This window comes from Cricetulus griseus, chromosome 5 (assembly GCF_003668045.3).
Source record: "Cricetulus griseus strain 17A/GY chromosome 5, alternate assembly CriGri-PICRH-1.0, whole genome shotgun sequence".
In the NCBI taxonomy this organism is placed as follows: domain Eukaryota; kingdom Metazoa; phylum Chordata; class Mammalia; order Rodentia; family Cricetidae; genus Cricetulus; species Cricetulus griseus.
Window position 1 is genome coordinate 68870355 of NC_048598.1, and position 24580 is coordinate 68894934.

Sequence of the window (24580 nt, forward strand, 5' to 3'; positions counted from 1 at the left end):
GGGTTTATGTCTGGATAAATCTATTGTAAGTTGAAAGTGCTGTAAGTTCAAAATGTATATATCTACTGAATATCATAGCTGAGCACTGCAGTTAATGGTAGAATCTTTGTTGTTTATCACATGATAAACAATCCTGGGGACTTACTGGAAGCTGTGATTCACTGCCACTGTCTCTCATCACAAAAGATAATGCTACTGCTACCATTAGTCAAGGAAAGAGCAAAAACAGAGTGGTTTCTGCTAAATGTGTGTTCTTTCACACTATTATAAACCCTCAAATTGTGGAGAACTGACGACTATACCTGATCAGTCACTGCATTTCTCCAGTGTGAATGCTGACTGTTAAGCTGCTGAATTATTCCTAGCCTGTTTTATTTGGAAGGAGGTAGGGCTTATGAAACTGTAGGGTTCATTTATCTTGTATACTGCACAACGGTATAAAGAGCTCCTTTGAAGTTTTGTACTCTGGAGATGTGGTTTGACAGGGAGGATTATGGAGCAGAGAGAAGGCATGCTTGAGGAAAATTGTTGATTTTCAGCTAGGATAGACATAGCATTTTTATGTCAAAGTGTGGTCACTCTGGAAAATTGAAATACATTTTTTTGTATTATAAAATTTGCCACTTTAAATTGTGTGATGAAAATTTGTAGAATGCTCAAACTTTCTTACAGCAGATGTACCATTCTGCATCCCACAAACAGTGCATGAGATTACAGTGTTCCATAGTGGCTACACTAGTTCACATTCCCACAGCAATGTAAAAGGGTTTCTTTCTCTCCCCATCCCTGTTCCCAGCATCTTCATCAGCATTTGTTTCTTTTTGTTTCTTGATGATAGCCATTCTGACTGGGGCGAGACAGGTTCTCAGTTGTAGCTTTGATTTGCATTATCTTGATGAGCCTAAAAAGGTTGACTTGTCAATTATTGGCCAGCTATACCTCTTCATTTGAAAAGTACATTTTCAGTTCATTTGCTTATTTGTTGTATATTCTCTTAGGTGTTTAATCTTTTATATTCTAGATATTGATCCTCTTTGAGACAGATAGCTCGCAAGATTCCCTACTATTCTTTATACTGTCTCTTGACTCTGGTGATTGTTTCTTTCACTTTATAGGAACTGTTAGTTTTATGTTGTGTGTGTGTGTGTGTGTCATGGAGCATGCATAAAGTTCAGAGGACAATTTGGGAGTTGGTTCTTTCCTTTATTTATTTATTTATTTATTTATTTATTTTTGAGACAGGGTTTCTCTGTGTAGCTTTGGAGCCTGTCTTAGCACTCGCTCTTATTGACCAGGCTGGTCTGGAACTCACAGAGATCCGCCTGCCTCTGCCTCCCAAGTGCTGGGATTAAAGGCATGTGCCACCACCCGGGAGTTGGTTCTTAAATTTCACTTTGTTGAGGTGGCATTTCTTTTGTTTCTGCTACTGCATGTCAGACATACTGTAGCCTAGTCGGGTTTTGAGTTTCCAGCCCATTTTCTTCTCCCGCTTCCTATTTCCCCCATAGAAGTGGTGGTTTTATAGATGAAGATCCCAGCATTGGGTTTATTTAATCTGGGCTCCAGGGTACAAACACAGGTCCTCAGGTTTGTATGGCAAAGCACTTTTACCTACTGAACCATCTCCCTAGGCCCATGTATCTCTTTAATGTGCTGTTCCATGGGTTTTTGTTGTTGTTGTTGTTTTTCTGTTGAGTCCTTACCTGGTTTTATTATCATGGTAATAGTGACTTTATAGCAGAGAGTTTGGAAGCATTCCTTCCCTTTCTATTTTGTGTAATACTTTAAGGAACATTGATGTTGGTTTTCTTTAAAGGTAGAATTAGCAGTCAATATGTCTGGTTCTGGGATTTTCCTAGTTGAGAATTTCTTTATTATATCTTCAATATTGTTTTTAATACGTATTTTATTGTGTGTGTGTGTGTGTGTGTGTGTGTGTGTGTGTGTGTGTGTGTGTGTGTTGCCTGAATGTAGGTCTGTGTACTACATGTGTGCATTGCCTACAGAGGCCAAGGCCTCTAACTCATTATAGATAGATGTTAGTCACCATAGGACTGTTGGCAATTGAACTCCAGTCCTCTGGAAGAGCAGTTAGTGCTTTTAGCCTCTGAGCCATCCCTTCAGCCCCTCAATATTATTCTTGCTAAGTCTTTTGGTTTAATTTTAGTACGTCAAGTGTCCAGGGTTTTTCTTTTTCCAACTTACAAGTTTTCAAAATTGTCCCAAATAATCATCTGTACATCAGTAGTATTGTAATTTCTTTGTCTCTGGTTTTATAAGTAAGTTGTCTTTATTATTATAATAATTATTAGTTTGGTCTGTGGCTCACCATTATTGTTTATCCTTTCAAAAAGCCATCTCTTTTGTTGTTGTTGTTGTTCTTGTTTTTTTTCAGACAGGGTTTCTCTGTGTAAAAGCACTAGCTGTCCTGGAACTCACTCTGTAGACCAGGCTGGCCTCAAACTCACAGAGATCCACCTGCATCTGCCTCCCAAGTGTTGGGACTAAAGGTGTGCACCACCACCACCTGGCTTGAGCCTTCTCTTTTTCTATGTTGATATTATATATTGTTCTTTTGATTACTATTTCATTAATCTCAGCTCTCATCTGCATTATGTATTTCCATCTTCTGAGTTCAGATTTGGCTGGTTCTTGCTTTTAGGTCATCAATTGCTCTAATTTCTTAATGTAAACACTTGTTTTTAAAGATGTTTTTATTATAATTTGGTTTCTCTTCAGAACTGTATAAATCTTTCATCTTTTACTAAAGATGTATTTATTTTCATTTTATGTATGTGAGTGCCCGAATTTATTTGTGTGCACGGCATGTATACCTGGGGTCCCTGGAGTCCAGAAGAGGGCATCAGAGCCACTAGAACTAGAGTTGCCTTACATGAGTGTAGGGAACTGAAGCATAGTCCTCTGACCAAGCAGAAAGCTGGGTTAGCACCTGAACCATCTCTCTAGCTCCAGAGTGTGCACTTTATTAGTTACTTTTCTTGTTGCTGTGACAAAATACCTTAGAAAGACAACTTAGGGAAGATCTGATACTCCCTCTGACCCCCACAGGTACCAGGCATGCACACGGTATATGTACATATTTGCAAGACAAAGATACAAAAAGAATAAATTTTTAATTTAAGAGTGATTTACATACTTAGGTCACCTACATATCAGTTGTGAATTTGACATTTAAAAAAAAAAAACTTTAACAAAGGTACCTTGAAAAATATTTTATAATGTTTGGTCTAAGTTTTCATTTGAAATGACTTTTGAGAGACTGTTAACACTAAGAAAAGCAGTCACTTGGGAATAATTATCATCTAGACTAAACAGAAGTGTTCTTCCATTACAAATCCTGTTTTCTTAGCATATATTTTTTTAACATTTTCTAAAATAGTTTTAAAATGTTAAAAATGCCTCTGTTCACAGAGATATTTCTTATAGCGACTGTTTTGAAAGATAGTTAACATTTTTATGCTTTAGACTCTTTCCCTTTTGAGTATTAGTGGTGTGTTTCTTCAGTGAGCTGGGTGAGTGTTCAAAGGCTGGGCTTACTCAATAGCTGTTTGTACACTATTTGGCTGGAGGGCCTGGGACGTACGTACGTATGTGTGTGTGTGTGTTGATGTTTTAGAAGCTTCCTAGGTGATTCTTTGGTTTAGTTACATCTGTTGTTTGTGATTATATGTTATTGTCTTTTAAGATACATGAGTAAGCCAGGAGATGGTGTAATCGCAGCACTCCGGAGGCAGAGGCAGGTGAATGAATCTCTGTGAGTTAGAGGCCAGCCTGGTCTACAGAGTGAGTAAGTTCTAGGACAGCCAGGGCTACACAGAGAAACCCTGTCTTATAAACAACAAGAAAGAAAGAAAGAAAGAAAGAAAGAAAGAAAGAAAGAAAGAAAGAAAGAAAGAAAGAAAGAAAGAAAGAAAAGAAAACAGAAAAAAAGACATGAGTATGTTGTTCTTATATAGCCAACTCCTGAGGGTGAAAGGAAATGCAGCTTTCTGCATATCAACTAAACTTTAAAAAAATGGGAAGTCGGGAAATTTGTTTTCTTTTTAAGGTGTGAACTACTTTAGTTTTATATTCAGCACCCAAGAGTCTGTATCTGCATGCCTTCCACCTTTATCTTCTTAGCAGTATAAACATGACTCTCAGAGACCCTGATTCTAGGAAGTGCATCAGAGCCTGTCTGAGCTCTGAATTTTCCAGTCCCTGCTCTTGGAATGTGGAGGAGATAAAAGAAAACAGACTTGAGAATCTGCAAACATGAACTCAGACCTTCCTAATAAGAACAGTGACTCGGGACTCCCCCAGCTCCTAAATCGCACTTTAAAATGTGTTTGTTTGGTTGCCTCATTGGGCTGGAGTACTAGAATTGGTAGAGAAGACTGGAATTATTGCTAGGTATACACCTTCAGCCCTTCCTCTGCTGGGATAACTTTGTGTGTAATGGTAGAGCATGGATAAGCATGAAAAAGTGTAATCGTGAGAATAGCCTTTTGGATTTTGTTTTTATACTTTATTATTTTATACTTTATTATACTTTATTTTACACTTTATTTTGTGTTCGAGTGAGTGCCTACATAATACGAATGTGGAACTCAAGGACAACTTAGGGGAGTCTGCTTCTCTTCCACTCTGGTCCCAGAAGTCTAAGTCATCAGATTTGGCTGGCAGCAAGTGCCCTTCCCTGCTGAGCAATCTTAATGGTCCTGAAACTAGTCTTGAATAGATCCAAGTAGGAAGAGATTTCTTAACAACTGGGAATGGTTTCAGTAAGTGATCTGTTTCCTTCTTATATTTCCTCAAAATGTATAATTAATTGGCAAGCATGATAGTGCATACCTTAAATCTCAGTGCACACTTTTAATCCCAACACTCAGGAGACAGTGGCAGGAGGATTTCCATGAGATGTTGACCAACCTGGTCTACATAGGGAGATACAGACCAGCCAGGGCTACACAGTCAGATCTTGTCACAAAGTGGGTGGAAAGGATAGTTATAATTAGCTTATTGATTTTCAGTGTACTGTTAACTGTTCTTCAAATACAGGCACACCAAAGAGAAATTCTTCTTCCAATAAAGGAAGTTGAGAAGGAATAAGTTGCAACCATTCATATCTGGGGAAATGCATACTGTTTATAGGGGACAGATCTTGGGGGTGGTGAGACTGTTGACTGTGTATGTTTTTTAATGTATGTGTGTGTAGGGTATGTGAGTACTGGTGCCCATGGAGGCCAGAAGAGGGCATTGGATTCGCTGGAGCTGGAGGTAACAGGTGAACCAGCTGGCATGGTTGCTGGGAGCTGAACTCAGATTCTCTGAAAGCAAATCAAGTGCTCATAACTTCTAAGATATCATCACTGTAGCCCATGCTTTTTACTATTACTCCCCAAAATCCATATGATTGTCTATATCAAATGTTATAACAAAGGAACTGTTATTCTTAGCAACAAATTGTGTTATTAACACTAGTAATCTTTTAAATTTTTTTCAGTTTTGTTTGTGTTCCTTTTTTGTGTATGAGTGTTTTGACTGCGTGGATGTCTATACACCACATGTTGGCCATTAAGGGCAAAAGAAGTCATCATATGGAGTTTCATATGGTTGTGAGCTGCTTTGTGGGTGTTGGGAATTGAACCCAGGTCTTCTGGAAGAGCAGCAGCCAGTGCTCTTAACTGAGCCATCTCTCCATCCCCTCACCAGTAATGTCAATTACTATTTTATAATTAATTGTTATCTCGCTCCAAAAGAATATACATTTTGATGAAATAATTTATAATACTTTACAGTGAGTCCTTTAACACATAGTAGTATGGCCAGGCATGGTAGCATACTTTTAATCTCAGCATTCAGAAGGAAGAGGCAGAAGTTCAAGGTCAACATGGTCTACAGAGTTCCAGGACAGCTAGGACTATGTAGAGAGACCCTGTCTCAACCACCCATCCCCCCCAAAAAAAATAGCAGTATCTGTTTCAGATCTTTTGAGTATTTGCTTTCATTTTTTTAATTTTCATTATGCTTTTGTCATATTTAAATGTTTTAACCAGTCTGTTACTGGATGGTTGTAATGTATTTTTCTTGTGGGATGCCTTGTAAGAAAATCTTTGTGCATTCATTTCTGAGTCTGACATGAGTTCTTGAAGGCATTCACTACTGTCTACTAGTAAAAATTGCTGCCTGGCAGGGGTGTGCTCATTTGTGCTCAGTGCCATGTACAAGGGGGCTGCCTGAGACAATACCCAGGTGACTAGCCATGGGGCTTGGGGATTTTTTGTTTTGGTTTGTTTTTTTTGTTTTTCCCACAACTACAGTAAGAGTCTGGGCAACTTCCAGGACTGTGGTTCTGAAAGAAAACATTCTAGACCCAAAAACCATTTTTATTTCATGTTCAGTGTATAATGGCATTAGGCCACTTTGAGTCTGGGATATTTGCATATTGGGTTTCTGGGCCAAGATGAAAGCATTATATGCTGCCCCAGATTGAAGCCATTTCCAGTCTGTTTTCTGCCTGCCAGTAAGATTTGTATAACTGAACATTTGCCATGCTGAAATATATTTGGGGGAGGTAGCCAATAATGTATTAAATGAGATGGCCAGGTAGCCTCCACAACTTGGAATCTAGAGGAAACATAACATAGGACTAGGATGTGGCAGGATTCTTGTCTAGCATATTTGAGGCCCTGGGTGCCATCTTCCCCCACTATCAGAACTAAGATAGAAAGCATTGTGTAGTCCCTGCCTGAGATGTTTACAGAACATCTTATTCGAGGGTAGACAGGCACTATGCTGCCACAGTAAGAGCTCTGTGAATTTCACATCAGGACCTTGAAGAAGAAAGGAAAGAAAAGCCTAGGCAAATAATAGGTAAGGAATGCAAACAAAGTGCTGGTAGCAGTGCAGCCTTATTTATTCTTTGCCCAGCAGGATTGCTGAAACTGCATCCTTGGCCCTGTGGACTAGTTAACACAAGAGCACTCCCTTCTTGTGATGCTTGGAATTGAAAGCATGCTGAAGTGAGCTCGTCGTCCGTGTGTTAATGTAGTTGAACCAATGTGGCCTATTGCTGTGAGGGCCTGATGTAAGGGGTTTGTAATGAGCTGGGAATGCTTTGTCAGTGGAAACTTCAGGAATTGTTTCAGGTTTGTTTGTGTTATGAGCATTCCCAGTGAAGAGGTTATAGAAATTAAAAGGCTGTTGCTGCCTCACTCAGACTGACTAGTCGGCACGGCTGTCACGAGTACCATGTCAGGTTCTTCTAGTGTCACCACCAGGAAGAAGGTGTTTGAGCAGCTCCAGCTGGAGGCCAAGCTCAACCATGTGAAGGTTTCCTAGGTAGCTACAGACTTGAAACAGTTCTGTTTGCCCAATAGTCAACATGACCCTCTGCTGCCTGGAGTGTCTTCAAGTACAATCCCTTCAGACCCCAAAAAGTCTGCTCCTTTTGTAGTCATATTTCTTGAGGTTTCTCAAACCTCTCTTCATGAACCAGTGAATATTCAAGAGAACTAAATCTGAAGTCTGTACAGAAGCTTCTCCATAACACATGCCATAATATATAATCTTCTACTTGTCAGTCCTGAGCATCTACCTCTCTGAATTTTCATGGATTTCTGTTTCACAAGATTTAACTATTTTATATACACTGGTTATAGTATACAATAAAACAGCATACTAAAAGGGGGGGCCGCTGTTACGGTTCAAAGCAGAACTGCTTGCTAAGTGTAAACATTTGTATTCGTAAAGCAGAGGGATAGTGGTAGTGACTGCTTGTGTGATAGAAATTTTCATTATTTTGAAAAAAAAAAAAACTCATCTTTTAAACCCTTCAGGCTCTTTCAACAAGTACTGAATAGTCACTATTTTGCAAAATTCAGGTAACATTTTCTCTGCTCTGTGTTAGCTTCTGCTGGTGAGTTTTATAAGGGAATGGGATTTTTTTCTCAAAAAGTTTTGTGTTATTTATGGTGGTACTGGCAGTGCTCTATAGCTGAGCCCTCTTCTAGTTTAACAGTTTCAAGAGAACCATTAATTTGGTCATCGGGGAAAACTAAGGGTATAGTTTGCATCATAAGAGCCACCTTTAAAGAGGATTTGAAAGAATTCATCCCCTTTGGCTTTTCCTTTGTGAAATACTGTATAGTGGTTGTCAACAAAGTTGTAATAAGCAATAACTCTTGTTAAACATTAAAGTTGTACCATTTATGTAAGTACTCAACTTTATTTTTCCATTTACAGCATTGGTTGGATGGTACAAAAAGCATCAAAAAGCAAGTAAAAAGTAAGTGTTGAGAAATCATTTGTGAAATAGTGCAAATAAAATATCTCAGAAACACTAATTCTTAATAGTAAGGGCATTAAAAAATCATTTTTCCTATGAGTTTCTTTATCATCTGCTTTTGCTGGATAGGCTGAGAGTCAGTCTCAAGATATAGCTTAGGATGGTCTCAAGCTCAGAAGCCTTCCACAGCCTCTTAAGTGCTGCAAGTGTTGCTGATGTCTATTGTGCCTGGCTAGCATGTCTGCTTTCTAAACTTTGTAGCATTGTGATATTCAGTGCCCACTTTATGTAGGTTTAACATTAGTCTAGACTTAACAATCTTGTAATTTGAGTTTGTAGGAGAAATATTATCAGCTTACAAATATTTGAATTGAATTCTTTCAGAATATATAACTTCTTTAGATAATACTCTTGTTAATATTTTGTCCAGGCTTCCTCCCTCTTCTTTTGTTTGTCTGTTTTTGATTTGGAAGGTTCTACCTTCTTCTAGACCCTAAGGCTGCAATACTTTTTTCCCTTGTCTTTCTGGAGATCATGCTACAGACTATGCACAGTAACCTAGGCTAAGAAATACATGCCTGTGCAGTCAGCTAACATAGCCTGTGACAAGCACCAGAGACATATCATTCTTATAAAAGTTTTTCTCAAAATTATTTATTTTAGGTATATGAGTGCTGTGCCTGCATACATATATGTGAACCATGTGTGTGCTTAGTGCTCTCATACGTCAGAAAAGGGCATTAGAGCTGGGTGGTGGTGGTACATGCTTTTAGTCCCAGCACTCAGGAGGCAGAGGCAGGCAGATCTCTGTGAGTTCGAGGCCAGCCTGATCTACAGAGCGAGTTCCTAGACAGCCAGGGCTACACAGAGGAAACCCTGTCTCAAAAAATGAAAAAGGGGGCAAGGTGGGGGGCATTGGATCCCTAGGAATTGGAATTATGGACAGTTATGAACCATATGGGTGCTGGGAATCAAAGTCAGGTCATCTTCAAGAACAACAACTGCTCTTAACCAATAAGCCATCTCTCCAGCCCTAACCTATATTTCTTTTAAAAGAAGAATAATGATACAGTGCTGAAGAGATGGCTCAGGTGTTAAGAGCACATACTGACCCACATTTAGTTCCCAACATCTGTATCAGTGGTTCACAACTGTTATTGCTCCAACTCCAAGGGATCTGACACTTCTTCTGGACTCTGGGGGCACCTTCATTTGTACATGCACATAACACCCCCACACACACACATACACACATAATTAAAAGTAAGTCTTAAGTGGTGAAATGAAGTAATTCACATAAAATGGAGTATTCTTAACTTGGTAGAACTTGGGGAAATAAGTGTCCAGTCCCCACAGTCTGACTTGTCCCTGTAGTGTCAGACTGCAGGGCAGTTTTATTCTTGTCTTTATAAAATACTTGGACAGATGCTGAGAACACAGCAGTTAGTGAGTGCACTGGATTGAGTTTGAAAGTATGGGACGCCTGGCCTTGAACAGTAACTAATTCCTTGGCATTCACTAAAAGTGTGGCTCAGCAGGTTTTCCGTGCTGTTTGATTGTTCCTTCAAGATTATGCATTTGACCCTGAACTGTTAGAGTTAAAGTAGGGCCATCTGTCCTGAGATGGCAGATGAATGTGATAATGCTGTACTGTGGTTGGTACTCTCTAAAACTTTTATGTCAAATTTCTACTGATTTTCTTCTTTGAAATAATGCTACAATAATCTGATCTTTTCTTTTATACTTCAGTAATTTCCAGCAAATTCACCGACTGAAAAATTAGTAAATCAATAAAAATTAAATCTCTTTTCTTTTCTTAATGGCAGTTGGCTCACCCTATTGTCTTCATCTTCGAGTTAAGTTTTATTCCTCAGAACCAAACAATCTTCGTGAGGAGCTAACCCGGTAAGCCCACCACTACGAAGGGTGGTGTCAGGGGGTTAAGACTTAGAAGGCCACTCCTAGGATTCCTCAGCGTAGCAATAAGGTCTCAGGCAAGTTTTTATTATAGAACAAGATGTTTAAAATGTCAGATTCTAGTCAGGTAAGACAGATAGCTCATGCTTATAATTTCAGCATTCTGGAAACTAAGGAAGGAGGATTACTGTAAATTCAAGGCCAACCTGGGCCCCATAGTGAGTAGCCTGAGCTACAATGTGAGATCTAATCTTAAAATATTAAAATAATTAATAAAGTATATGATTCTTTTATTGTGAAAAAAGTTGATTGGCATGCATCCAACAGAGGTGACTGGTGAGTCAGGTGGTATCCATGGTATCCATTTCTTCATTTTATCCTGCCTCCTTATAGCATATGGATTGCTTCTTTTCAGAGTTTCTCTTTGTAGCTTTGGAGCCTGTTCTGGAACTCTCTGTAGACCAGGCTGGCCTCGAACTCAGAGAGATCCACCTGTCTCTACCTCTCTAGTGCTAGGGTGTGTGCCCAGCTATGCTTCTTGTACACAGTCCTCATTAAGTGACAAGGCTGAGTTGTTAGAGTACCTTTGGAAGGGTTTCCTTTCAGTGGTGTTTTCCTGGCAGTGGTGTTGCTGCTGTTATCCTTACAGCTCTCATTTAGAAGGTGAGTGTTTTGACAAAGTTAATATAGGTTTGTTTACATGCAGGCTTCTGACATTTTCTCTGAGGCTGCTCTGCTCCGTTGTACTCTGACCTGCTTTTCTTCTCTTACCTTCAGGTGTGCTTCCTTCCTCATCTCAGCACCCTTTTTCCTGTATTGTTCTTCCCCTTATACCTTTCCCCACTCCCACCCCCACCCCCCCACCCCCGAAAAATTCTGTAATTAGAGATGTTCTCTTGGGGTGTGGTTGTGCACACCTTTGACCCTAGCACTTGGGAGGCAGAGGCATGTGGATCTGAGTTCTAGCCATCCAGGCTGCATGGGTGAAATACTGCCTAAAAAAAAAAAAAAAGGTGTTCTCAGTTAAGATGATAGGATTTTTATCCATAGTAAATTGTTCTATTTAGTTATTTTGTGTCTTTTATTTTCCTTAGGTATTTATTTGTTCTTCAGTTAAGACAAGATATTCTCAGTGGGAAGTGAGTATTAAATTATTTAGTACATAACTGCAAAATTCTTGAATAGTAGGAAGATAACCTAGAAAATAAGTTCAGCGCAGGGCTACAAGATGATGGCTTAGCAAGAAAAGGACCTGAAGTTGCATCCCTAGCACCTATGTAAACCCCAGGAGCACTGTGGCATCTGTAACCCCAGTGCTAGAGGCTCACTGGCCAGCCACTGTAGCCAAAACAGTGAGCCCCACACTGTGGGAAAAACAGTCCCCTGGAAAGGAACAGAGGAAGATTCTCGACATGGCCCTTGGGTCTCCACATGCTCAGTGTAGGCAAGTGCACTTACACACATACAAATAAGTTCAGAGTTGTCTAAAGCCAGGGTTCAAGATGCAATGTATATTACTGTTATTTACCTTAAAGATTATGAAAGTGACTAAACCAATTTGTGTTTTGATCTCAGATTAGAGTGTCCCTTTGATACAGCAGTTCAGTTGGCAGCTTATAATCTGCAAGGTAAGTGATTCTTGTGCTTGATAAGCCCAAAGCATAATTCTTTTGTGTGCTGCATGTCTAAGGTATAAAGAATAACATGACAACAGACTAAAAAAACATGTACAGCACTTGTTTTTGTGTAACATTGTATCAGTGTCCAACTCTTGACGTCTGATTTGCTTTGTTCTAAAATACTTTTTAAAAATTACTGTTTTCATTGCCTTTTCCTCTCAATTCTTTGCTCTTTTAAATTTTTAAAAATTTATTTTTATTTTATATGCATTGGTGGTTTTATCTTCTGTGTGTGTGTGTGTGTGTGTGTGTGTGTGTGTGTGTGTGTGTGTGTGTGTGTGTCAGATCCCCTGGAACTGGAATTATAGACAGTTTCTAGCTGCCATGTGGGTTCTGGGAATCAAACCTAAGTCCTGGAAGAGCAAGTCAGTACTCTTTAACTGTCGAGCCATGTCTGTGGCCCCTGGCCCTTCCTTCCTTCTTTTCTTCCTTCCTTCCTTTCTTTTTAAATTTATTTTAAGTATATAGGTATTTTGTCTGCTGTTATGTCTGTGTACCATGTGTATGCCTGGTGCCCATGGAGGGGACAAGTGTTCATTGATTCCCCAAATAGAGTTACAGACAGTTGTGAGCTGTCATGTGGGTTCTGGGAATCGAAACCAGGTCCTCTGGGAGAGCAGCCAGTGAGCCCAACTGATGTGCAAGCTCCTGTTCTTTTCCCATCTGTAATATTTTGAAACAATTTGCAGTCTACCTGATAATTGAATAAATGTTAAGATTGGTCCCAAGCTGATTGTTTTCCATAAAGAGAATGCAGAGACATGATAGTAAATTATCATGGTTGTTGCATGGCTGGCTTTTTTTCACTTCTCTTACAAATGAATTCATGAAGAATCAGAGTGTACTCAAACAGGATCAGGTCATTGCACATTTAAAAGCACCTGTTGGTCACTTTAAGGTGTTTCTTAATAAGGTTAGTCAGAAACTTACCTAATACTTCAATTTAAGTATTTTCTCCTAAAAGTTGACAAAATTTTAAAGGAAAACTATAATTTGAGTCCCGTTTCACTTATTGAAAGAAAAAAATTTCTGTAATATCTCTCTATATAATGTAATTAGAGTTACATTTAACATGCTCAGGACTTTAGGTTATACATTTATTCTAAGATCAATAGTGTTTCTCACTGTGTAGATAATAAACCAAATTTGCATGTTTTACAGTAAACATAATATTCCTGCTTCTTTTACATATCCATTATTAAAGAAAGCATATTTTCCTGGTGATGACATTTTTATCTACTTGATTTTTTTTCACTATTGTAATCTATCTCCTAATTAAAACTTGTTTTCTAGCTACATAAATGAAGGGAAGGCATTAGTTTGAAAATGCTATCTATATTGTTTGTCCCTTGTGACAACCAAAGTATTTGCTTAAAAATAGAGTGTATATGGGACTGGGGAATGTCGCTTGGTGAGTGAGAGTTCTTGATCTGCAGATAGAGAGATACCAATCCCTGGCACACACATAAAGATCAGCAAAGGCTCCTAGAATTTTGGAGCTTTGACAGTCAGATCCAAGAACTTGATGGCCATCCAAACACCTGGACTTAATAAGGCAATGAGTGAGAAAGCAATAGAAGGAGACACCTGACATCCTCTTCTTGGCTCTGCATGGGCAGGCATAAGTGTGTACACTCAAGCACTCAAGTACATACCCTCACACGGACACACTCGTACACACGCACACAAATGTGTATGCGCACACATAGGGTTTATAAAGTTTTTTTTGTTTCATATTCTAAAACATTTGACTCACTAGTGCTCAAAGCATTAGTCTAGAGAGGATAGGAACTCCAAATGAGTGGTTACCATTATTATTCATTATGGAAAAATAATTTCTTTGTATTTTTTCCAATTTTTTTGTATTAATAATTTTGCATTCCAGACAAGTATTGTATCTTGTAATATGGTGATACATACTGTGCATCTTGGGTAGTCTTTTACAGATAGCAGCTGATTATCTTAAGAATTAATAAAACAAAGATTTTTTTTCTCTTTGTAAATACAGAAATCTATTTTCAAAAGCTAAGCATTAATAGATGAATAAATTAGGAGTAAGGTATAAGAAAGAATACACCAACAACAAATGTGGTTTATGTTGTCTTACTCTTCTATTGACATGACAAAATATCATTACCAAGGCAACTTACAAATGAAGCATTTAATTTGGCACTCGGAGTTCCAGAAGGTTAGAGTCCTTGACTATCATGGCAGGGAGCTTGGCAGCAAGCAAGCAGGCATGGCACTGGAGTAGTAGCTGAGAGCTCACATCTAATCCACAAGAATGAGGCAGAGAGAGGATAACTGGGAATGGCATGGAAATTTTAGACCTCAAAGCCCACCCCCACTAATACACCTCTAACAAGGCTACGGCCTAATCCTTCCCAAATGATTCCACCAACTTTGGACCAAGCATTCAGATATTTGAGCCTATGGGAGCCATTCTTATTTGGAGCCACTGCATTTGTGTGTAGCCCAAATATTAGATCTAATCCAGATTTATTGGGGGAAATGGTTTAGGCATTGTGAATGGCTGGTAGCTTAAGAAAGAATTTTACTAATCCTCTTAATCTTTGTTTACAAAATATGTTGCTTATAAAGGATTTTCTTAAAGGTTTTCTCTGTGTCGCCCTGGCTGTCCTGGCATCCACTCTGTAGACTAGGTTGGCCTTGAATTCACAGAAATACGTCTGCCTCTGTCTCCAGAGTGCCTTGCTAGTATTTTCTTAGGTTATTTTTTTGTTTGTTTGTTTTGTTTTTGTTTTTTGAGACAGGGTTTCTCTGTGTAGCAGCCCTGGCCATCTTGGAACTCACTTTGTAGACAAGGCTGCCCTCAAACTCAGAGATCTGCCTGCCTCTGCCTCCCAAGTGCTGGGATTAAAGGTGTGTGCCAACACCGCCCGACTTTTCTTAGTATTATTAACACAGCATAACTTTGTTAACTTGTGTTTGTAGCTGAACTTGGTGACTATGATCTTGCTGAACATAGTCCTGAACTTGTCTCTGAGTTCAGGTTTGTGCCCATTCAGACAGAAGAGATGGAACTGGCTATTTTTGAGAAATGGAAGGAATACAGGTAACTCATAATTTGATCACACTTTTTAAAACATCACCACTGTCATTATTTTGTATTCTTTTGTTTCTACTTTCATTAAAATTCACTTTATGCTTATTATCTTATAATTACTATATTTTAAATTTCAGAGGTCAGACACCAGCACAAGCTGAAACCAATTACCTGAATAAAGCCAAATGGCTAGAAATGTATGGAGTTGATATGCATGTGGTCAAGGTAAGCCCTATTTTGTAGTATCTTTTTAAAACATTTATTCCTAGGGCTACAGGGATGGCTCAGCAGTTATGAGCATATGCTGTTCTTGTAGAAGTCCTGAGTTCAGTTCCCAGCACCTGTGTCGAGCTACACCCAAATACCTGTAACTCTCATTTCCAGGGATTTCATGCCCCCCTTCTGGATCCTGTAGGTGCTTGTACTCAATGTGTCTATACACATAATTTAAAATTAATAAAAATAAATCCTTTTTAAAAAATTAATTCATTCCTCTGAGATTTTTAATGCAATTATGAAATTTTATAGTATGAGGGAAGGCATGGAATTTGTATTGAATACCTCTGAGTATTTTTGATGTGTGGTAGGTAGCAGAAAAAATGGTTGAAATTAGATATCGAAAGACTAGAATCAGCTGGGGGTGGTGGTGTATGCCTTTGATCCCAGCACTGGAAGGCAGAGTGGATCTCTGTGAGTTTGAGACCAGACTGGTCTACAAAATGAGTTCCAGGACAACCAGGGATATGTAGAGAGACCCTGTCTCAAACCAAAAGACTAGAATCTATAGAAAGATTCCAGAAATGTATATGGATGTTTGTAAGATGTTGATGTTTAAGGTGAGAAAAACATTTTTTAGTTTCAGCTCACTTTTTATCCTTAACTATTTGATGCTGTTTTATATCACTGAAGCTAAAAGAAAAAATAGGTAGGAAGCAAGGTTGATGCTTCGTAGCTTGAAGAGGATTATTTGCTGAAAGCATCTTGAATATAAATATGGAGGGGGACAGTTGTGTGAAAACCTGAAACCTCTTTCTTGTGTACAAACATAATGTATTTTATATTTTCTCCTTAAATTAGGCTAGAGATGGGAATGACTATAGCTTGGGACTAACTCCAACAGGAGTCCTTGTTTTTGAAGGAGAAACCAAAATTGGCTTGTTCTTCTGGTAAGCAGTGTGAATATTGTTTTTAACGAGTCAAATGATTTATATTGTTAATCATGAGAAGTTTCCAAGTGAAGCTATATTTCACAGTCCTGTAGCTCTGTATCTCACTAGTGTCAAAAGTGTGTCAGTGTGTGTCTCATGTTTGTGTACATATGAAATGTTCTTTCCACAATGACCCCTCTATGAGGTTCTCACTGTTAGTATTGTTCAAGGCCTCTCTTATCTGCTCCTCCTGCTGTCAAGTTTAACTCTTCCTCTTCCCTGCCTGTTTCCATGCTGAGAGATGGTGCACAGGTTTCATGGCCCTAAAGCATTGAGTTGGGAAATTGTTTGCATTATTACATTTTTGTTAGAACTAATGCAGCATTTAGGCATATATTACAGACAAGAGCTAAAGATGGCCCATGTTACTTCTTTTGTAACATTCCATGACTGTTGCCTTCAAGCCTTCCTACCCAGACTCATTCGTATTTAGGTGTTACTGGTAAAAATAGAAAAGATGACTCTAATCAGTGATATTTTCTTTTATACCCTTAAAAAAAAAAAAAAAAAAAAAACGCTTAGTGGCTTTTGTTGTATTTAATACCTGTGCTGTTTAACTCTGAAATTTTTACCAAGGATTACAGAATTTATTGTATCACATTAGGGGTGTGCAAAATACGTATATATCTCATTTCCTTCATATTTTAATATCTGGTATATGGGCAACATCAGTTTGTCAGTTGGTTGCTTTTGAAGTATGTGTTAGCCTTCCCTTTAGAGACTAACCTTCTTACCAGTGTTTGGAAATAAGGAGACATGTTTGATATAGAGAAGAATTTTCCCCTGATCTGGCTGTTGATTTCATATTATTACAGGCCCAAGATAACCAGATTGGATTTTAAGAAGAATAAATTAACCCTAGTGGTTGTGGAGGATGATGATCAGGTAGGAATTGTCCTGTATTGTGTACTTAACAGTAGTTATATGGTAACAAATGGGGATGTGCTTCATAGAACAAAACTTAGCATTGCTTATACTTGGATGCAAGTTCCTCATTCAGGTCATACCATCCTAAAAATGTACTTTTGTGCCTTTAATCTTAAAGATAATATGAAATAACCATTTATTATTTCTTTGTTGATAATGTATCTGTAGTGTAGAAAGGTTACATTTAGATGACTCTATTCCTTAATTCCTGATAAAAGTGTTAAAAGAACAAACCAGTTGCCTTTTATCTGAACACTTTGGAGGCAAGTACAGGTGGATCTCTGAGTTTAAGGCCAGCCTGATCTACAAGAATGCTGGCCAGTGAAACCTTGCCTCAAAGAAACAAATAAAAAAAGATACACCTGGAGGTATTTTTTTTTACAATAAAATGTGATTTGATTTTTTTGTTTAACTTTCTTTTTTATATAATTTCAGTATTGTCCCATTTTAAAATGATTTTTATATACTTCTCTTAGTTTTTATCATATTTGGGCATATTTTCATGTTCCCATTCAGCTTATAATTGACTTTTTGGTTGTATTTATATAGGATGTGATAAGCTGTAGGTAACAGTCAAGTTGTAATCAATCTTTCTGAAAATTGCATATATTAGATTTTACTGTTTTGACTCCTTTAAATTGTTAGAGAGCAGATAAATAGTATATTGTATTGTGATAATAGACTTCTTCTATTTTTTTCTGTTGTTATTGAGGATATATGTGGACCTGATTAAATATAGTAACTAGCCAAAAGAGTGAGACTGTAGCTTAAAGAGAGGCCATTAGATAGCTATACATTTTTTTTTCTTTTAATTTTTTAATATTGACATTAGACAGGTCACTTTTGTAAAACTATCTCTGAGTTTTTTTTTGGTGTTAGATAAATGAAATGATAGTTTATCAAAAAAAATGGGTTAATGGGAAGCACTGCTATTCAATTAGTACACTTTGATTTTCTTGTTACAAACCTGTTCATTTATTAAACAGAAAAAGAATTTTTGTCGCTGATACTATGTGATGCTTTTTTACCTCACAGAATGAATGAGAAACATTCATATTCTTAGGGGAATTTGAATGCAGTGGATTGTCCATGGAGACGTTATTTTAATAGTGTAGTTAGTGGTAACATAGGAATATATGATCTTAGCAAGTCTGCAAAATAGGTAGACACATGCTCATGATATTTTTATACAGAAAAATGATACATAACCAAGAAAAATAGAATTGATTATGAAAGAACTTTATAATACAATCAGTGAACATTTGATATGGTAAATAGTTTTATGTCTGGGTTTTTTAAAAGAAATTTTGTATTTGAGAATTTCATATCTGCATGTAATGTGTTTTCGTCAAATCCACCCTTCATTGCCTCCCCATTAGTTCCTCCCATTCATCCATTTTTTCCATTTGTTTTGACAGTATTTCAAAGTACTGTGTGTGTTGTGTGATTTTGATTCCCCCACCCCAAATCTGGTTTACATTTCCCTAGAAGTGTTTTGTAAAACAAAAGGTCCAGTCACAGAAGATGCAAAGGTTCTGGGTTCTATTTTGTTTTTAATGATATTTTAGATTCATATTTTGCTTAGTTCCTAGGAATATACAGAACTGCCTTTGTATCTTGGTGAAGTTTGATGATCTTCAAACTTTCTTACCAAAAAGCATACAGTTTGGGCCAGTGAGGTGATGATGGCTCAGTGGTTAAAGGCGCTTATTTGAAAGCCTAATTAATGACTTGAGTTTGATTCTTGGGATCCCAGTGATGAAAGACAAAAACCAATTCAAATTATCTTCTGACCTCCATGAGTGTGCCATGGCACACACACCAGGCTGGTTTTTTTTTTTTGGGGGGGGGGGTCTCGAACTCAAAGAAATTGACCTGCCTCCCAAGTGCTAGGATTAAAGGTATGTGCCACCACAGCCTTGCAACAGGCTGGTTTTTTGGTTTTGTTTCTTTTTGTTTTTTGTTTTCTTCTATATCACGTTTTTGTTGAGCATGGAGTCTATACCTCTAATGGCAGAACTTTGGAGGTAGAGGCAAAGGGAACAGGAGTTCAATGGCTGCTTCAACTACAGTGAGACTCTGTTTCAGAAAAACAAAAGCAGACAACAAAAATAAATCCTTTACTCTCTAGAGGTGGACAGCTGCAAGGTGGTGGTAGTTATTTGGTTTTCAATTTTGAGGCAGTGTCTCAGTTTGTAGCCTAGGCTGTTTTCATAAGACACGCTGTCTCAGCAAATGTCCTGATCCTCTAGCCCTTACATTTTACAATACCTCCCTCTACTGCAATGTTCCCTGAGCTTTAAAATATAAGGGTTGTATTGTAAATATATTAATTGGGGTCCAGCACACCATGCCCAATTTGATCTCTGCATTTTGACCAGATGTGTCTTTCTGTAATTCTGTCTGTCTGCCTCCAGAAGCAGTTTCTTTGATGAGGGGTGAGTGCCACATTTACTTGGGGATCTAAAGATAATGTATTCATGATACAGTTTGAAGTTACACTGGTTTAGGAATGTGGCTGTAGTAGGTTCTTTAGATTCCATGCCCTCACCAGCCACAGGTAGTTGGCTGAGTTTACAATGCTAAATATGAATTCCTTTTAGTAAGAAGCCCTTAATTTCAGTTAAGTGACTGTTGGTTCCTGCCCAGATGTAAGTGCCATTGCTACACCTTTAGTAATATCTTACTGTGCTGGTCTTTGTTGTGATTTGTAGGCATTATAGCCAGATACAACTACTTAATTGCTTTTCTTTCTGGCAGCTTTTTTTTTTTTTTTTTTTTTTTTTTTTTTTTTTTGAGACAGGGTTTCTCTGTGTAGCTTTGGAGCCTATACTGGCACTTGCTCTGGAGACCAGGCTGGCCTCAAACTCAAAGAGATCCTCCTGCCTCCTGCCTCTGCCTCCCAAGTGCTGGGATTAAAGGCATGCTCCACCAACACCCGGCACTTGGCAGCTTTTATGGCTCCTTCCAATTTACTGAGAGCTAGTCCTCAGGAAGGAGGCTTTCAGGTCAGATCCAAATTGATTCCTTCAAGTCCTGTGTCCAGAGTGTGTGGTGTCTTTAGTAATACAGAATTACCTTCTTTGTCTGGAAGGCACTAAAGGTAACAGCAATAGCCTACACTGTTTGGCATAAGAGACTCTTGGTTTCTCCTAACCAACTACTTGAAAGGAGCTTTTCCATGTCTAGTACCAGGGTTTTTTGTTAGGGTAGTATATAGTTTCAGAGGAAGGGAACGTTGTCACCCCAAGTGGCCTAACTTAATTAAACTCTGTGTGTGTGTATAATCTTAAGTAAACATAAAATAATATATTTCCTGATGGCTTTTTCTAAAATCCTTAGTGTTATTTGTTGATTCCTTCCTTTTCCCCTTCATAAGAACAGTGTCTCTCCAGTGCTCCTGCCCCCACCATGGTCCCTTTTTACTTACCTGATTTACATGGTTTCTCCAGGTTGTATAATCTAACCTCTAGATTTGGTGCAAGAATCTGGGTCTGTGTTACTCACTCAGTATAATATTTTCTTGTTCAACTATTTACCTGCAAATTTCATTTCTTTATTCACAATGTGTTATGAGCACATATCCATTTGTTGGTTGGGTATTTGGGTTGTTTCCATTTCCTAGCTATTGTAAATAGAGTGACCATGAACACGACTGAGCAAATATCTGTGGAGTGAGATGGCAAGTCCTTTGGGTATGGGACAAAGAATGCTATAGTTAGGTCATATAATAGATTTACTTTTAGTTAGTTTGTTGTTGTTATTCATTTGTTTGTTTTGTTTTTGTGAATTTTCCAAACTGATTTCTAGAATGGCTGCATCAGTTTGCAGTTACACTAACAGTGAAGTAGGGTTTTCATTTCCCCAAATCCTTGCTATCATTTGTTGCTGGTTGTATCTTGACTTTAGCCTTTCTTTGCATTTCGTTGATTGCTAAGGATGCTGATCACTTAAAAAAATACTTCTTGGTCATCTTAATTTCTTCTTTTGAGAGCTCTGTTCAGATCATTAGGCTACTTTTAGTTGGGTTGCTTGTTTTCTTGACTGGTTTTTTTGGTTGTTGTTTTGTTCTATTGTATTTTGTTTTTGTTTTTCTTTCTATATTCTGGGTACTAGTCCTCTGCAGGAATATAGCTTGCAAATATCGTCTCCCACTCTGTGGGCTACCTCTTCACATAGCTGATTGTTTCCTTTGCTATACGTAAGCCTTTTAGTTTTATGAGGCCCCATTTTTCGGTTGTTGACTGTAACTATTCAGCTAATGGGGTCCAGTCCAGAAAATACTTTCCTATACCTATGTCTTTATAGGTCACTGTCTATACTTTCTCCTAGTATTCTTCCTTTCCCTCCTTCACCGCCCCCCCCTCCACCCCTGCCCCCAGACATGGTTTTTCTGGGTAGTCCTGGCTGTCCTAGAACTCACTCCCTAGGCCAAGCTGGCCTTGAACTCAAGAGAGCCACCTGCCTCTGCCTCCCTAGTGTTGGCATTCACCACATGCTTGGATGCCTTTTGGTACTGGTATGGTTCTATTTGTATTGCAGAAATAGGAGACATAACTGACTTAATAAATACTGCTTTTGTCTTTTTCAGGGTAAAGAACAAGAGCATACCTTTGTCTTTAGACTAGATCATCCAAAAGCCTGTAAACACTTATGGAAATGTGCAGTGGAGCATCATGCCTTCTTCCGTCTCCGAGGACCTGTCCAAAAGAGTTCTCATCGATCAGGATTCATTCGACTAGGATCACGATTTAGATACAGGTTAATTCCCTAAGTTTTGACATCAACCTCTCCTGCATACAGGCCAGAAAAGTTAAGCCAACACTGATTTTACTGAGGTAGAAACCAAGACAGAGAAACAAAGTGTGTTCCCAAAGATATTTACTGGCCAAATTATTTAAAGAAATAATGTTATTGTGCCAGGCAGTGGTGGCGCATGCCTTTAATCCCAGCACTCGGGAGGCAGAGGCAGGCGAATCTCTGAGTTCGAGGCCAGCCTGGTCTCCAGAGCAAGTGCCAGGATAGGTTCCAAAGCTATACAGAGAAATCCTGTCTCAAAAAAACAAACAAAAAAAAAAAAATGTTATTGTTAATAATTTTTGACTAGGTGGGAAATCAGATATATTATTGATTTATATACTGGTACATTTTATATATAATAATCAGGCCACAATTTAGATCTTTGTAACAAGATGAATTCTCCATCTAACAGGTTATTCTCATACAGAAAATGTATGGGGTATTAGTATGAATAATATTGTGGCTCTCTATAAACCTGAAGACCAATTGCTTTTATTAACTACTTTGTCATATATTTAAAATGCTTCAGTTCATGTTATATCCGAGTAGCTGATCAGGTTGAGTCTTCAGAATGCCATTGCAGTCAATTAAAGAAGGGGTGACAGTGTCAATAATGTAACAAGTCAAACACAGAATTTTTAAGATAATTTTTGTTCTGCCCTTGTCAAAAATGCTAAGGCATTTTCTTCTTAGCTGGAAACCTACAAAGTACAATAGTAGGTTTTTTAAGTATTTCTGGAAAGTTTTTGTGGAAATAATAGAAAAAGTAACGAGTTAGGGCTGAGGACATAGCCCATTGGTAGAGTGCTTGCTAGCATGTATAAGGCCTGCAGTTTAATCTACAGGACCACAAAAGGAGAATTAACTGCAAGTCTTGTTTTGAATTACATATTTTGCATTGATTCGTGTGAATAGGAAATTAGAGGTTGCTTCCCTGAGAGCATGGGCATTCTCTACTCGTTTAATGTTTTAGGTGATACACATGCTTAGGAGAAATCCTGTATTGTTGATGTTATATATTTTACCAAAGCTTGGAGAATAAAAAACTATTTGGTGAAGAGAAAAAAAAAAAAAAAAAAACTATTGGGGTAGTAGTTCCCTTCTGGATGTTTCTTTGCAGGATAATCTGAGTGCAGACATCTTACTCCTGTGTCTGGTTGCCTCAGATTGTCTTACTTTTGTCTTGCCTCATTTATTTTAGTGGAAAAACAGAGTATCAGACCACAAAAACTAACAAAGCCAGAAGATCGACCTCCTTTGAAAGAAGGCCCAGCAAGCGATACTCCCGGCGGACCCTACAAATGAAAGGTGAAGTGCAGCCCTGTTCCAAAGGCTTGTCTTTCCTGACCACTCTTCATTTGCTAGCAGCCCTGTTGCTGGAGAGGAAGCTGCCTGAGTCTTCCTAAGTCTTTTTTAGTTAGTTAAAGCTATCCTTGTATGAGTTTCATAAACTACAATATAATGGCTCCTGTAATTAGCTGGGATTATTCTTGAAGTAAGCTCACTACTTCAGATGATGTTCTGGGCACTGTTTTTGTTTGCACTTAGTATATCTGCACTAGAGCAGTATTTTCTGTCTTTTGTCTTTCATATCTCATGATGAAATGCCTCTTCATCCCCTTGAATGTTTTTAATATTAGCATATAATGAATACATTAACTTTTTTGTTTTGTTGGGGGGGAGGGTGAGGGCATGCATGTGTACATGAGTGTCATTTTATGTACCATGTGAATGCCAGTGCCCTGAACCTGAAATTACAGACATTTGTGAGCTGCCATGTGGATGCTGCGACCTGAACCAGGTCCTCTGGAAGAGCAGCGATTCTCTCAACCTCTGAGTCACCTCTCAGCCCCAAAGAATTTTTCAGTAAAAATTATTCCATATTAGGCTGGTGAGATAAAGGTACTTTATAAATGGCTTAGTGGATAAAGGTGCTTACTGCCAAGTCTGATTGACCTAAAGTTCAGTCCCCAGGACCTAACTAGTGAAGGAAAACAGACTCCACAGAGTTCTTTCTCCTCTGACCTACGTATACACATCCCACACAAAGACACACAGTAAATGATACTGTTCCTATTTAATTTACTATTAGAAATTCTACTAAATAAAATTAAAATTTTTAGTTATAAATGTCTGTCATGCATAGATGTCTACAAATTCATAAATGTTATCTGCCACTTAGGATACTTCAACTCTGCAAGAAGAGCATAGTTTCCATTAACAAATTAAACTAAAAACTTGTATTTTGTTTCAAATTTGAATTTCTACTAAAATGCAAATTGGGTTTTAGCATGTCTGTCAGATCTTTATCATCAGTTGTCCAAAATATGCCATGACCTGATTACAGCAGTGTGGTTTTTTTTTTATTTTTTCAAAATGACTGCTCCATACTCAATTTTTGGTGTAGTTGTAAATTTAAATATATAGGTATAAATTAAAAATAGTTAAGTGATGGCTTAAAGCCTTATTGCCTCATCTTTCCAAATGACAGAATTCAGAGTCAGTCACCTTCATCTAGGAGGCTTATAGAAATTTAGTTTAAAAGAACAGATGTGAGCCAGCAGTTTAGCATGACTAAAGTTGCTTGTCACCAAGCCTGATGACCTGAGTTTGATCCCCAGGACCCATGCTGTTTCAAAAGGGGGGATGAGCTCCCACTAATTGTCCTTGCTCTTATTACATGCTCTGTGGT

At 38.2% G+C, this 24580-nt stretch overlaps 1 protein-coding gene and 1 pseudogene across 5 annotated transcripts in view; both read left to right on the forward strand.

Moving 5' to 3' along the window:
- Epb41l5 (erythrocyte membrane protein band 4.1 like 5) overlaps nt 1-24580 on the forward strand; it is a 112468-nt gene that overhangs the window by 18056 nt on the left and 69832 nt on the right. For all 5 annotated transcript variants that reach the window (XM_027417805.2, XM_027417808.2, XM_027417809.2 and 2 more), the window contains exons 4-13: nt 8248-8290; nt 10117-10195; nt 11302-11346; nt 11783-11835; nt 14842-14962; nt 15091-15178; nt 16031-16119; nt 16977-17046; nt 21680-21849; nt 23090-23196. In XM_027417805.2, the coding sequence (XP_027273606.1) occupies nt 8248-8290; nt 10117-10195; nt 11302-11346; nt 11783-11835; nt 14842-14962; nt 15091-15178; nt 16031-16119; nt 16977-17046; nt 21680-21849; nt 23090-23196 (865 nt within the window). The remainder of the gene's footprint in view (nt 1-8247; nt 8291-10116; nt 10196-11301; nt 11347-11782; nt 11836-14841; nt 14963-15090; nt 15179-16030; nt 16120-16976; nt 17047-21679; nt 21850-23089; nt 23197-24580) is intronic.
- LOC113835915 lies at nt 3861-8234 on the forward strand (annotated as a pseudogene).